General features: G+C 36.3%; 2 protein-coding genes across 2 annotated transcripts; both read left to right on the forward strand.

Moving 5' to 3' along the window:
• The first annotated feature begins 833 nt into the window (after window positions 1-833).
• On the forward strand, window positions 834-10,861 carry LOC109237575. Its single transcript, XM_019403894.1, has 2 exons — window positions 834-1,047; window positions 10,321-10,861. The coding sequence occupies exons 1-2, from the start codon at window positions 880-882 to the stop codon at window positions 10,369-10,371; spliced, it is 219 nt and encodes a 72-aa protein (XP_019259439.1). The 5' UTR covers window positions 834-879; the 3' UTR covers window positions 10,372-10,861.
• A 621-nt stretch (window positions 10,862-11,482) lies between these two features.
• On the forward strand, window positions 11,483-12,882 carry LOC109237576 (spermidine hydroxycinnamoyl transferase). Its single transcript, XM_019403896.1, has one exon. It carries the CDS (start codon window positions 11,483-11,485, stop codon window positions 12,827-12,829), a length of 1,347 nt encoding a protein of 448 aa, XP_019259441.1. The 3' UTR covers window positions 12,830-12,882.
• The last annotated feature ends 418 nt before the right edge of the window (window positions 12,883-13,300 follow it).

Here is a 13,300-nt window from a genome sequence, read left to right on the forward strand (position 1 = left end):
AGACAGATAGTATTTTAGGCTACTTGTAAAAAAGAGTCTTTGCTCATAAAGTTTTCATTGCAAAGTAATTATAATTCGTTAAATGTTATTTTTCTTACTAACATTTAGTATCTTGAGATCAACTATTTTTTATTTTATTAAATCCTCCTTATTGAACCAAGTCCATATATTTATTAGCATTTGGAGATCAATCAAAATTTAACCTTATATAGATTATGTTCTTATTTGAAAAAATTATAGTAACCATATAAATTCCTTCCATGTAACTTTTGAACCGTATATATGCGCTACAATACATTTTCATACATGATATTTGAACTCCTTCTTTCACTAGCTTGCTTTATTATCCTTCTTTGAGTGTCTTTTTCTGATTTTTATTGCACTTTGATTTTGTGTTTATTTCTAATTCGTAGAATATTAGTTATTTGTTGATATGTGTTCTTGCTAAAACTGAAAGGAAACACGATAACTTGTGAAATTGTAATTAGGACATTATAAAACTGAAATAAATTTTAGTTGAATTATAGACTAAAGATTAGGACTTTTATTAAACAGATTAATTTTTTATTGAGTTAATTATACACCATCAATATTCATAATCATAAACTTATACTTTTATTTTATAACTCAAGCACAATATATAAATAAATTGTACTCATAGGAACGAGTTACACGCGCAACGCACGTACTTGCGTACCTTGAAACTAGTTTATTTATATATAAATGAGTGCAAACTATTTTGCCCTAAAAATAAAGTAATAAACCGTCAAATGACAACCCCAAAAGGGCACTCCAGTCATTTCATAAGAAAAATAAATAGTCATAGCCTCCTCACCTAATCATTTTGGACTTCACCTAGAAGAGTGCGGTGAGAGAAAGATGGGAGGGGGAATGGAGTACAACAAGAACCGGTGGATAGAGGAATGGGGAGCGGCGAGGGAGAACCTTGAGCACAACTTCCGATGGACTCGCCGGAACCTCGCTATCGTCGGTATCTTCGGTATTGCTGTCCCTGTCTTGATTTACAAGGGAATCGTCAAAGAGTTCGTAAGTCCCTTTTTCCTTTTTCATTTGGATCTGTTTTTTTTGGTAATTCTTTAATAAATATATACTATTGGTTTCTATTGTATTTATGCTTTTGTATTGTGATATTCCTTTTTTGGATTAAGATTCTAAATTTTATTATTGAATAACTTGTAAAAAATTAATCTTTTCGCTAGAAAACACATGTGGGCACAAGTAAGAAAGTGTACTTTTTCTTGGCCTGTTTGGTTTAAATTATTTTGGAAATTGATTATTCGATAAATGGTTAAAATATAATCAAATTCAATGAAATGATGGTTTTATTTGCTCAATATCTTTTGAAAGTAACAAGACACTAATTCTGATTGTGATAAAAGATATGTTTAAACCAGGTAAATTGATCCAAACCAAAAATGCCCATATAGTAACCAAACATTCTGGTGACAATATTGAACTTTTAGTATGTCTGGAACAAAGAGGCTGTATATGATTATGAATATATAATATACTTGGAGATTTTGGCCTACCTTCTATGTCGTTTTCACTTTAAGAGATACGTTTGTTATGACAAGCTAACAATGTAGATCAGAATGCAATAGTTCTGCAATTCTGTTTTGAGTGATTGACTGCCTTTCGCGGTTTTTTCTCTTCATGCGTAGTTGATTTCACTAATGTTGTTCTGGAGGGTTTGCTCTTGTGTCATTGACTTTATCTATATTATTATCTGCTTATCTCCTATATGCCTGTCGTAAAGATAGGATGCCTTTATGTGTTCTGCTTTTGCATGACATTAGGGTCATGAAGACCAATATGTTCCTCCTATGATCGGCAGTGAACCTGGAACCTAATGCAGACTCTGGTTATATGCACTATAGAAGAAACCTGGAACCTGGAAGACACTGTAAAAGAGTTCTAAAACGTGGACACCGAAAGTATCTTTCTATGACCAAATGCCCATTTTCATTTTTTGATAATCTAGCTAAGCATACAGAGTTAATTGATCATAGTTGTACACTTTGACAAGTGAAGTAACATCTTAAACAAGTAAGTGGTGTAAATATTTATGTGATATTTGAGTGTTACGCAGCAATCCGGCCACCACCTTATTAGCCATACGTGCCTGAAGAATGGGCTGTGAAGCAATGTTTTCTCACTTATATAAATAAAAATTGGAAAGCTAAAGATGCAGTAGTGGTCATTTCATCCTCTTCTTATCACTTCTATATAACTTTAAGATTGACTGAAGTATCAAGTGTTCTAATTGTTTGACCTAAAAGAAACTCCTAGTAATTTCAGATTGGAAAGAGTGGACACCACTCTATTCTCAATCTGAAAGCACTCCATTGTCTTCATCTTTTTTTTTTCCCATAAAATTTCTTGGGCTGAATGTCGCGAGAACTAGTTGCTTGAAAAACTTATCTGAAAAAGAGAAATAGCTGATTTGAAGGTGCTTGTTATTATTTTTGGATAAGAAGGCTTGCTACGAATTAATTTATAAGATATTAAGATGAATATGGACTAGGAAAAAAAGACCAAAAACGTTGGGAGGAATAAAATACCTAGAACTTTAACTAAGTAGATATAAATACCGGGAAATATCTTTGTTACAACTTACAAGATAAGTTCAGAAATGACAAACCAAAACTAGTTCGATAGACACACTTTTGATAGAAACTTGAAAGGACGGAGTAGATGGCAAACAGGATGAGGGGTCAAACGAATATGGGGCAAGGGCGCGGTGCACTGGCAGGGGGGAGGTTGAGCATGATGAATTTGTGTGATGGTTGATATGGGAAGTTGTGTGAAACAATAGTCTTCAGATTAGCATGATCATTGTTTCGAAGAGGCCTTGCTTTGCAGCACATCTCCAAAATTGAAAAGTAGAAAAGGATCTGGACAGCGTAGGGGCTGAGGGTGTAGGAGTGAGTGGGATTTCGTCATTGCTAATAAAGAGTGTGAACTGGCAGGAGAAGAAAAACAAAGGTCTTCGAAGCAAGTGAAAACACTATCTTTTGAGAAAGGATTAGGCCTTATCTCCAGAATTCTTTCAAACACTTGAAAGGAAAAACAATTATCAAAGATGTTTGTGCCTACTGTATAGTACTATATTCCTCCTGTTTTTTCGAATTTGGGAATCAAAATGTCTATGAACGGTTTCTATATACAATCTAATCTGTAATTTACTGATAACTAGTCTTAGGGTACGTGCTTTGCGCGTGTACAATCCAATGAGTATACAATTTTTTAAAAATCACGTAAATATTATTAGACAATGTGGTTGAGTTCTAAAAAAATAAAAAATAAAAAAAAACTCCTGAAAATAATAAAAGTTGCTCCCATTTAGCAAGCTCAATAAATTAAGATATATTGTTCTACATAATTTTACAAATGCCTTATTATGATTTTTCGAGAACTTATGTAAAGATATCTTATGACAGTTATTGTTATTTTTCTAACCTAATAGTGAAATAAAACAATAATTTTTTTATTACGATTCTTTAAAATTTTTCCAAATAACACAAATTGAAAATTGAATCTTTTGGTCTTTAAAAGATTTGAGTATGAAAATGTTGATCATATACTCGCTAAAGATGTGACATTGACAATACAAAGTCTAAAAAAATTAATGTTGAAATTAAAATTTTATAATCGGGTCGTCTATTTTTTGGTTCATCTTATGAATGATTAATTTGGAAAAGTATTGAATTAGATTCTTTTGCTAATTAGTTAATTCAAAGAATTAATTAATTATTTTCAAAATTAAAGGAAATAATTTAATAACTTAAATTTCTAATAGTAGTATCTTATTCCAAATTTTAAATATTTAACTGTAATTATAACTTTATCCAATAAGAATTATATTTTCAAATAGAGAAAAAGTATATATTTGGATCTTTTTATTTGTAAATCATTAGTGTTTTTGACTCATTCCAAACAGTTATGTTACATTGTTCAAAAGATGAAATGATTTGGATAAGTTATTTAAAATTCTAATTGATTTTAACGACTTCCTACCTAATAAGAAAATATTTAATAAATAAAACTTTAGTAAATCCTAATATTAAGAAAACAACATGGAAGGTATTATAACCTAAGTATCGGTTGACTTTTTCGTTTTTTGAAATTAGATTTAAATTGGAAAAATTATAATTTAATTACTTTTTAATATTAAAGACTCTAAATCAATTTATATTCCGGTTATTAATTTTTTTTGTGTTTAAAATAAATTAAGATTTTATCTTATATAAAAATTGCTAACTACGTAGCATAACTATAATCACTAAATTGCCTAATAGCATCTGCTATTTATTTTTTACAAAGTATCGCCACCTTTTTTTTCCTATTACGCATACAACTAAATCATCACGTCACGAACTATGCAAACACCTTGGTTAATTGTTGTTTTATAAATAAAAGAGGTGCTAAAATATTTTGTATGAAAATATGAACTAACCGTAACAGAAGCGTGTTAATAAATGGATCTTCTGTGTCTTTTACGAACCTTAACAATTTTAATTGTTAGTTTATATTAAAGTCTTCTATAGTTATAAAGTCAACATGAAAGGAATTATAATTATATTACATAATTTAAATAAAAATAATTTTTATAAGGTAAAACTTTTAAAGCCTTAAATATTAGGACTTTCTACCTATCTCAATTAGGAAAGATTTAATAACCAAAAATATTAATTAATTTTGAAATCCTAAATATTAGGAAAATAATTAAATTACAATTTTGTCCAATGTAAATCTGTTTTTAAAGGATAAAAAAGGCGAACGGCATTTCGCTAAGGGCCTTCGTGCTTTTAATATAATATATATAGAAAGCAAATCTAAGCTAAATGTTCAAAAAGCTTCTGTTGAAACATAGTAATAAGAGTATAATAATAAAGTTTCTTAGGTGCATCGTTGTGCTATGAATAGACAAGAACATTAGCAAAGGTTAAAACATTCAAAGTGCTTATAGTTTTATCTGCACATGAAGGAAATACCAACGTGTAAAACAAGTGATGTTAGGTTTTTTATCCACGCTGTCAATCTGTCTGATATATAGGAAATCAGGTTGTTGGTCTTGCTCTTGATTGTTCACACTCTGCTTTAACTATGTCTCTTCTGCCATTGCTTAGTGGCTCCATTATATTTTGGCCTTCCTGTCTGCGCCAAACTACATCACTTTTACTCAAAAGCAGGCTCTGGTTTGGGTGTTTTAGAGCAGGTAACATGTTGTGTGTGTTAGTTTCATGTATAAATAGTAGTAAATAGCCCTAATCCCATATGTATTAGGAGTAGGACATGTATTGTATATATATAGGGCTCATTGTATCATTGTCATAATTAATTAATAATAGATTTTTCTCCCGTGCATTCTCACATTGTATCAGAGCTTCAGTGAGAAAATTATAGTTGTGCGTCATTCCATCAACTTCCGGAAAGAAAGACCTCGTCGCCGTGCAATTTTCCGGCGACTTAAGAGGCTGTCCGTAACAAAATCACTTTCCGTTGGTGTTGTGCAAAAACCAACACCACCACAGGGTTCCCAAGGCTCCGGCGACCAAACCCCAGTAAACCCCACCGGAAAACTCCTCTTCACGCGCCCTCACGCGCCAGAAACTTCCCGGCAAATCCGCCCCACGCGCCGGCGCGTGAACACTATTCTGGTCAGATTTTGAAAAAGTTTCTTCAGGACAGCTTCATCTGCTTGCAATTCCGAGTCCATTGGTACTATTTCCGACAGATTCCGACAACTTTGGAATTTTCCGACGAGCTACAGTGATTTTTCCGGCGTGAACAGTGATCCCCAACAATTTTCTGCTTTTTCCGGCACAATATTATAATGGAATTCGTACCTGAAGCCTTTAACTCACAATCCGTTGGATTAAATGCAATAAATCCAATCCAGATGGTTTCTTTACCGGATTATATTGAGTTCCTTCAGTACAAAGCACGTAAACAGACATCTTCAGGATTAACCTCCGTTGTTCCAACAAATAGTAGCATGACTGGTGTCTCCCAATCTTCACTTTCTGAGTCTTGGGTCATTGATTCAGGTGCATCTGATCATATTTTTGGTAACAAATCTCTTTTCACTAGTATCTCATATTCTCAATCTCTTCCAACAGTCACAATGGCCAATGGGTCTCAAGCCATGGCAACTGCAATAGGTCAAGCAAGTCCACTTCCTTCCTTACCTTTAGACTCAGTTCTTTATGTTCCTGGTAGTCCTTTTAATCTCACAGCCGTTAGTCGTTTAGCCAAATCACTTAAATCTGCTGTTTTATTTCTTGATGACCTTGTTTTTATACAGCAACGCAGTACAGGGCGGATCATTGGTACCGGACGTGAATCAGATGGACTTTATTACCTTATCCTTGCAAAATCACACGGACTCGCATCTTGTCTTCCTCCAATAACTTCTCCCTTTACTGATTCGCCAGATTTATTACATAAACGGTTAGGACATCCCAGTTTGTCAGAACTTCAGAAAATGGTACCTGGCTTATCTCACTTGTCCACTCTAGAGTGTGAGTCGTGTCAGTTCGGTAAGCATACCCGCTCCCATTTTCCGCGGCGTCTTGACAATCGAGCAGAGTCACCTTTTACTTTAGTCCATTCAGATGTTTGGGGTCCTAGTCGGGTTAGCTCTACCTTAGGATTCCGCTACTTTGTCAGTTTCATTGATGATTATTCCAGGTGCACTTGGATATTTTTGATGAAAAACCGATCTGAGTTGTTTTCTATTTTCCAGACCTTCCATGCTGAAATTCAAAATCAATTTGGGGTTTCTATCCGCACATTTCGTAGTGATAATGCCCTAGAGTATTTTTCTTCCCCGTTTCAGCAATTTATGAACTCCCATGGGATTATTCATCAAACATCTTGTCCGTACACATCCCAACAAAATGGGGTAGCTGAAAGAAAGAATAGACATCTTATTGAAACTGCTCGTACCCTACTCATACAATCTCATGTTCCGCTGCGTTTTTGGGGGGATGCAGTTCTTACATCTTGTTATCTTATTAATCGTATGCCATCTACAGCTATCCAAAATCAAGTTCCATTCTCTGTCCTGTTTCCCCACTTACCTTTGTTCTCTCTTCCACCCCGTGTCTTTGGGAGTACGTGTTTTGTTCATGACCTTACTCCAGGAAAAGATAAGTTAGCTCCCCGTGCTCTTAAGTGCATATTTCTGGGTTACTCGAGAACGCAAAAGGGATATCGATGTTATTCTACTGACCTTCATCGATTTCTTATGTCTGCTGATATTACCTTCTTTGAAACCCAATCATACTTCACAGGTCCAGTTAATCACTTAGATATTTCTGAGGTGCTACCTGTTCCTTCTTTTGGGGATTCAGTCCCTATCTCCCATTCATCTTCCTCCATAGCTCCACCGCCTACGGTTCCAGTTCCAGTGCCACCACTTATAGCTCCAGTATCACCACCGAGTCCAGTGCCACCACCTAGTCCAGTTCCACCAACTCTAGCTCCAGTGCCACCACCTAGTCGAGTTCAACCTTCTACAGCTCCACCACTCCTGACTTATCATCGTCGTCCTCCCCCAGCATCAGGCCCAGCTGATTCACGTCCTGCACCTGACCCTGCTAATACTGCGGACTTGTCTCCTCTTAATCAACCGATTGCACTACGAAAAGGTATACGGTCCACAGTTAATCCTAATCCTCATTATATCGGTTTTAAGTTACCATCGTCTCTCATCATCCCATTGTGCATTTGTGTCATCTTTGTCCTATGTTTCCATTCCTAAGTCTACAGGTGAAGCACTGTCTCATCCCGGATGGCGACAGGCTATGATTGACGAGATGTCTGCTTTACATACGAGTGGTACTTGGGAGCTTGTTCCTCTTCCTTCAGGTAAATCGACTGTTGGTTGTCGTTGGGTGTATGCAGTCAAAGTTGGTCCAGATGGCCAGGTTGATCAACTTAAGGCTCGTCTTGTTGCCAAAGGATATACTCAGATATTTGGACTCGATTACAGTGATACTTTCTCTCCCGTGGCTAAAATTGCATCCGTCCGCCTTTTTCTATCCATGGCTGCTGTTCGCCATTGGCCTTTCTATCAGTTGGACATTAAGAATGCTTTTCTTCACGGTGACCTTGAGGATGAGGTTTATATGGAGCAACCACCTGGTTTTGTTGCTCAGGGGGAGTCTAGTGGCCTTGTATGTCGGTTGCGCCGGTCCCTCTATGGTCTAAAGCAGTCTCCTCGAGCCTGGTTTGGTAAGTTCAGCACAGTTATTCAGGAGTTTGGCATGACTCGTAGTGAAGCTGATCACTCTATATTTTATCGACATTCTGCTTCAAATCTCTGTATTTATCTGGTCGTTTATGTTGACGATATTGTTATTACCGGCAATGATCAGGATGGTATTAGTAAGTTGAAGCGACATCTCTTTCAGCACTTTCAGACTAAGGATCTGGCAGATTAAAGTATTTTCTGGGTATTGAGGTCGCTCAGTCTAGCTCAGGTATTGTGATCTCACAACGGAAGTATGCCTTAGATATTCTTGAGGAAACAGGAATGCCAGGTTGTAGACCTGTTGACACTCCGATGGATCCGAATTCTAAACTTCTGCCAGGACAGGGGGAGCCTCTTAGCGATCCTGCAAGAGGAGACTGCAGGATCGCTAAGAGAAAAGATACTCTCGGGAGATATTGCTACAAAATTTGTGAAGTCGAATGATCAGCTTGCTGATATTTTCACCAAGTCCCTCACTGGTCCTCGTATTAGTTATATATGTAACAAGCTCGGTACATATGATTTATATGCACCAGCTTGAGGGGGAGTGTTAGTTTCATGTATAAATAGTAGTAAATAGCTCTAATCCCATATGTATTAGGAGTAGGACATGTATTGTATATATATAGGGCTCATTGTATCATTGTCATAATTAATCAATAATAGATTTTTCTCCCGTGCATTCTCACAGTGTGGACATCAAACCAGAGTTTTGATATGGTTGCACGATGATGCTAAAAGAGACAACCCAACTGAAACATTCTAACAATCAACTATACCTCAGTCCTAGGCAAAGTTGGGGGCAATAATATAATATGAATCCTATGTAATCTTTCTCTTTGTAGATTCTCTACTTATTGGTATACCATTTGTATACAAGACTTTTCTTCCCATCTACAATAAAATTATTTTACCAAAAAAAAAAAAGGAACAAAGAAAAAGATTCCTCTCCAATCGTTCTGCTCTATCCGCACTTAACAGGCAGTAGCGGAGACACCCTCCCTTCAAGGAATGTCAATTGACGCTACTTAATTGGAAAAATTCACAAATATATACGTAAATAATATAAAGTCAACATCAATTTGGAACAAGCATTAAAGCCATAGAGTCCCTACAGTCATACCCAAATCGCATATAAGCTGAGTTGCGGTAATACGACGACACCGTTTGCGCAGAATCCTACATACACCACTGTTAACAGGAACAGTGATTTCATTAAACTACAACATTGGATTTGGTGTGCACTAAGTTCCTATGGTTAATTGTTATGAACATGAGTGTACTTTGCTTTCTCCCTTTCGTGGTGCATACTTGTTTGTGGATATAACCAGATTAAGTAATGTGAGTGATTAGGTAGTGTCTATTTTTGAACTTTAATATTGCACCGCTACTTGTTCACCACATTGGAATTTAATTGGCTGACACGGCATATTTATCATTAGTATTCATCTAATGAAAGCTCGTGCAAATTCTGTTATAGGTTCTTAGTAGCATCAGCTGCATTAATGTAAATTAAGAGTCAATTTGCGCTCTTATCAATAAAAAAGATTCATTACCCACACTTATGTCGTTTACTTTATAGCTATATTGGAGACGGTATGTTAATACTGTCATGACTTCTTAAAAATACGAAATTACAGCTTATATGATTCCTTGTTGGACAGAGTTACCCAGTAACTATGCTAGTAGGAGGCTGCGGGTAGTTGGAAGTGCTTACAAGCTAGCTCGAACACCACCAATTGTAAAAAAACACCAAATTACAGCTTATATCAATGAAAGAAACTGATTATCAGAATCCTTGAAATGGCTGTTTTGATTTGCACCTTATATAATTGAAACAGTCACTGCTTGATACTATTGCTTAAAATCTGTTTTAGTTGTAGACTTCCAATATTTGGAGATTATTACCATTTCATTTATGACCCTCTGGTGAAATGCTGTGAGAAGGCCACTTTAACTCTTTAGTTCTTTTCTGTTATACATTACTTTATTCTTTTTCTATCTCTTTATGAGTATTAATATGATGACTATATCGACAGCATTTGCATGATGATGAGTGGGGCAGGCCACGCACAAAGTTTGTACCATAGAGGAAGTTCGAGTTCTGTGATAATCTTGGAAGAAAGTACAATTACATTCTTTCTCCCCACCTTGTTGATTTCGGATTCAAAATAATTTCGACTTGTTCTTTGAATTTACTCTTGGTTGCTGTAGAACATGGATGTCACAATTGTATTCATGTTCAAATCTCAGACGCATGTTTGTTGCCTCTTTTTATCTGTTGTCTATGGGGGCTGCATCATTGTCTCAGATCAAGTTAGCAGGCACATTTGATAATTGGTTGAAGTAAAAGATGGGAGCATATACTGCTCCAAAGGTTCGGTTGTCATTGTAGGATCATAGACAGAAGCAGTAACTAGTTCATATGCAGGTTGGCTGCTCTGTTTGATTCTGCTTTGAAAACTTAAAGCTTTCATTTACTGTTTACAAACACCTGTTGTTTCCCTTACCAATGAATGAACGAATTTCCTTTTAGAAGCTGAGAATGTTATTTGGGTGTGAGAGGAGTTTTCCTTGTTAAATTGGCATCTCCGGCTTTAACTTTTATACGCTGACTGTCTAATAAATTTTTTACGTTATCAGGTTGCCTAGGAGATAACTACTAGTGTAACTTGCGTTAACAAGTTAAATTATACTAATTATTACAAATAAAAGTACAGCAGTAATATAAAAGTTATTTACACAGCCAACAACAATAACAACCCAGTAAAATCTCATAAGTGGGGTCTGGGGAGAATAGTGTGTGTGCAGACCTTACCCCTCCGGAGTAAAGAGATTGTTTTCGATAGACTCTCGGCTTAAGATATTTACACATCCAATATATGTAATTTAATTCCTTTTCTATTTTCTCTTGAGGGGTTTGGATGAGGAATGGATTTTTATTTTAGTTGGCTCTTAAGACTTGTGCAATGTACATTCTTGAGAAAATAACTCTGTTCATGAGAAAGCTACCTTAACTAACTAACATACTTCACGGCCGAAACAAAATCATACCACCCTCACAAATAACACATTTCTTTGTGGTTACCTTAAAATTTGGCCATGAAACTTGGTCTGTCCGATTAATTCTTGAAATAGTACTACACACTCTATAAAAGAATAAAAAGATTAACCAAAAACGATATACATATTTAGGACAGAATGAAGGTTAGCTTGAAGAGCGATTGGGTAGTGAAGCCAGCAGAGCCAACATGGAGTGGCACTGTCTCCTTATCAGAATGCGATCAAACTTTTGCTGTAACTCATGTACCAACCATTTATTACTACAGGTTTTGCCAGGATTGTCTTCCATCAACAAACAACATCATCAAAACCCTCAGGACCTCACTAAGCAAAGCTCTAGTACACTTCTATCCATTGGCTGGTCGTTTGCGATGGATCGCTGGGTCCCGCCTCGAGCTCGACTGTAATGCCTCAGGAGTTGTGCTCACGGAAGCTGAAACAGAAGCCAAGCTAGATGATCTTGGCGATTTCTCGCCATCCCCTGACTCTAATAGCTTGTTTCCCCGTGTAGACTACACAATCCCAATTGATGAACTCCCTTTGTTGTTTGTTCAGCTTACTAAGTTTCAGTGTGGTGGTATTGCACTAAGTTTTGCAATATCACATGCTGTGGTGGATGGCCAAAGTGCTCTTTACTTCCTCACCGAATGGGCTAGCCTTGCTCGCGGAGAGCCATTAGGGAACGAACCTTTTCATGATCGAAAATTGCTCCGAGCAGGGGAACCTCCAATTGCATCTCCAACGTTTGAGCATTTACAGTTTAATCCACCACCACTTTTGCTTGGAGAGTCCAGCAGTGAGGAGGAGAAGAAAAATGAAACAAAGGGTTCCATGCTAAAACTTACAAAAAATCAAGTTGAAATGTTGAGAAAAAAGGCGAACCAAGATAACCAAGGGCGTAGTTACACACGTTATGAAGTTGTGACTGCACATATATGGAGATGTGCATGCAAGGCAAGAGGTCATAAATTTGAGCAGCCTACTAATTTATGCATTTGTGTTAACATACGCAAAATAATGCAACCACCTTTGCCTAAATCCTATTTTGGTAATGCCATAGTTGATGTTATTGCCAATGGCGTCTCGGGTGACATCACCTCGAGGCCATTGGAGTATGCTGCTCGAAGGGTACGAGCAGCTATTAAAATGGTGACGAGTGATTATGCAAACTCGACGATTAATTTCTTGAAAAACCAGGAGGATTTGTCAAAGTATCAAGATATTCATGCATTTAGAAGCAAGGAAGGTCCTTTTTATGGAAACCCTAATCTTGGGGTTATAAGTTGGATAAGTTTGCCATTATTAGGATTGGATTTTGGGTGGGGAAAAGAGATTCATATGAGCCCTGGAACTCATGAATATGATGGTGATTGTGTGATACTTCCAGGAAATGAAGGGGATGGATCTTTGACTGTTGCAATCATTCTTCAAGCTGTTCATGTGGATGCTTTCAAGAAATTCTTCTATGAAGACATTGAATGTTGAAAAGAAAAAATGTTTCATGAGAAGAAAGGGATAAAATTAAGAACATGTAACTTTTCCTATAATATAATAACACTATTAGCCATAGTCTAAGGAAAATAAACTCTTTATGTCCATATTACTCAAATATATTCCTTATTTTAAATCGGATTTCTCAAATGTTTATTTGATGTTCTTAATTTTACGAAGGAAAATGGTTTAAAATCAATAACCAAAACTGGAACTATATCTGAACTATATTGATTGTTCATAATTCTTTTTCTCTAAGCACAAGTTCTATAGCTAATTACTCATTTTGCTAATGGAGCAAATAGTTTCTACGTTTCCGCCTTAATGGAATCAACATAACCAAATGACCCCCTCCCCCCCACCCACCCAACCCACACACACCCAAAATGAGAAAAAGGAAAAAGAACACCTTTAATCTTTCCACTCTCTTTTGGTGTGTGCCTAAGTTTTATGCATCACAAGCCT

This window comes from Nicotiana attenuata, unplaced genomic scaffold (genome assembly GCF_001879085.1).
Source record: "Nicotiana attenuata strain UT unplaced genomic scaffold, NIATTr2, whole genome shotgun sequence".
In the NCBI taxonomy this organism is placed as follows: domain Eukaryota; kingdom Viridiplantae; phylum Streptophyta; class Magnoliopsida; order Solanales; family Solanaceae; genus Nicotiana; species Nicotiana attenuata.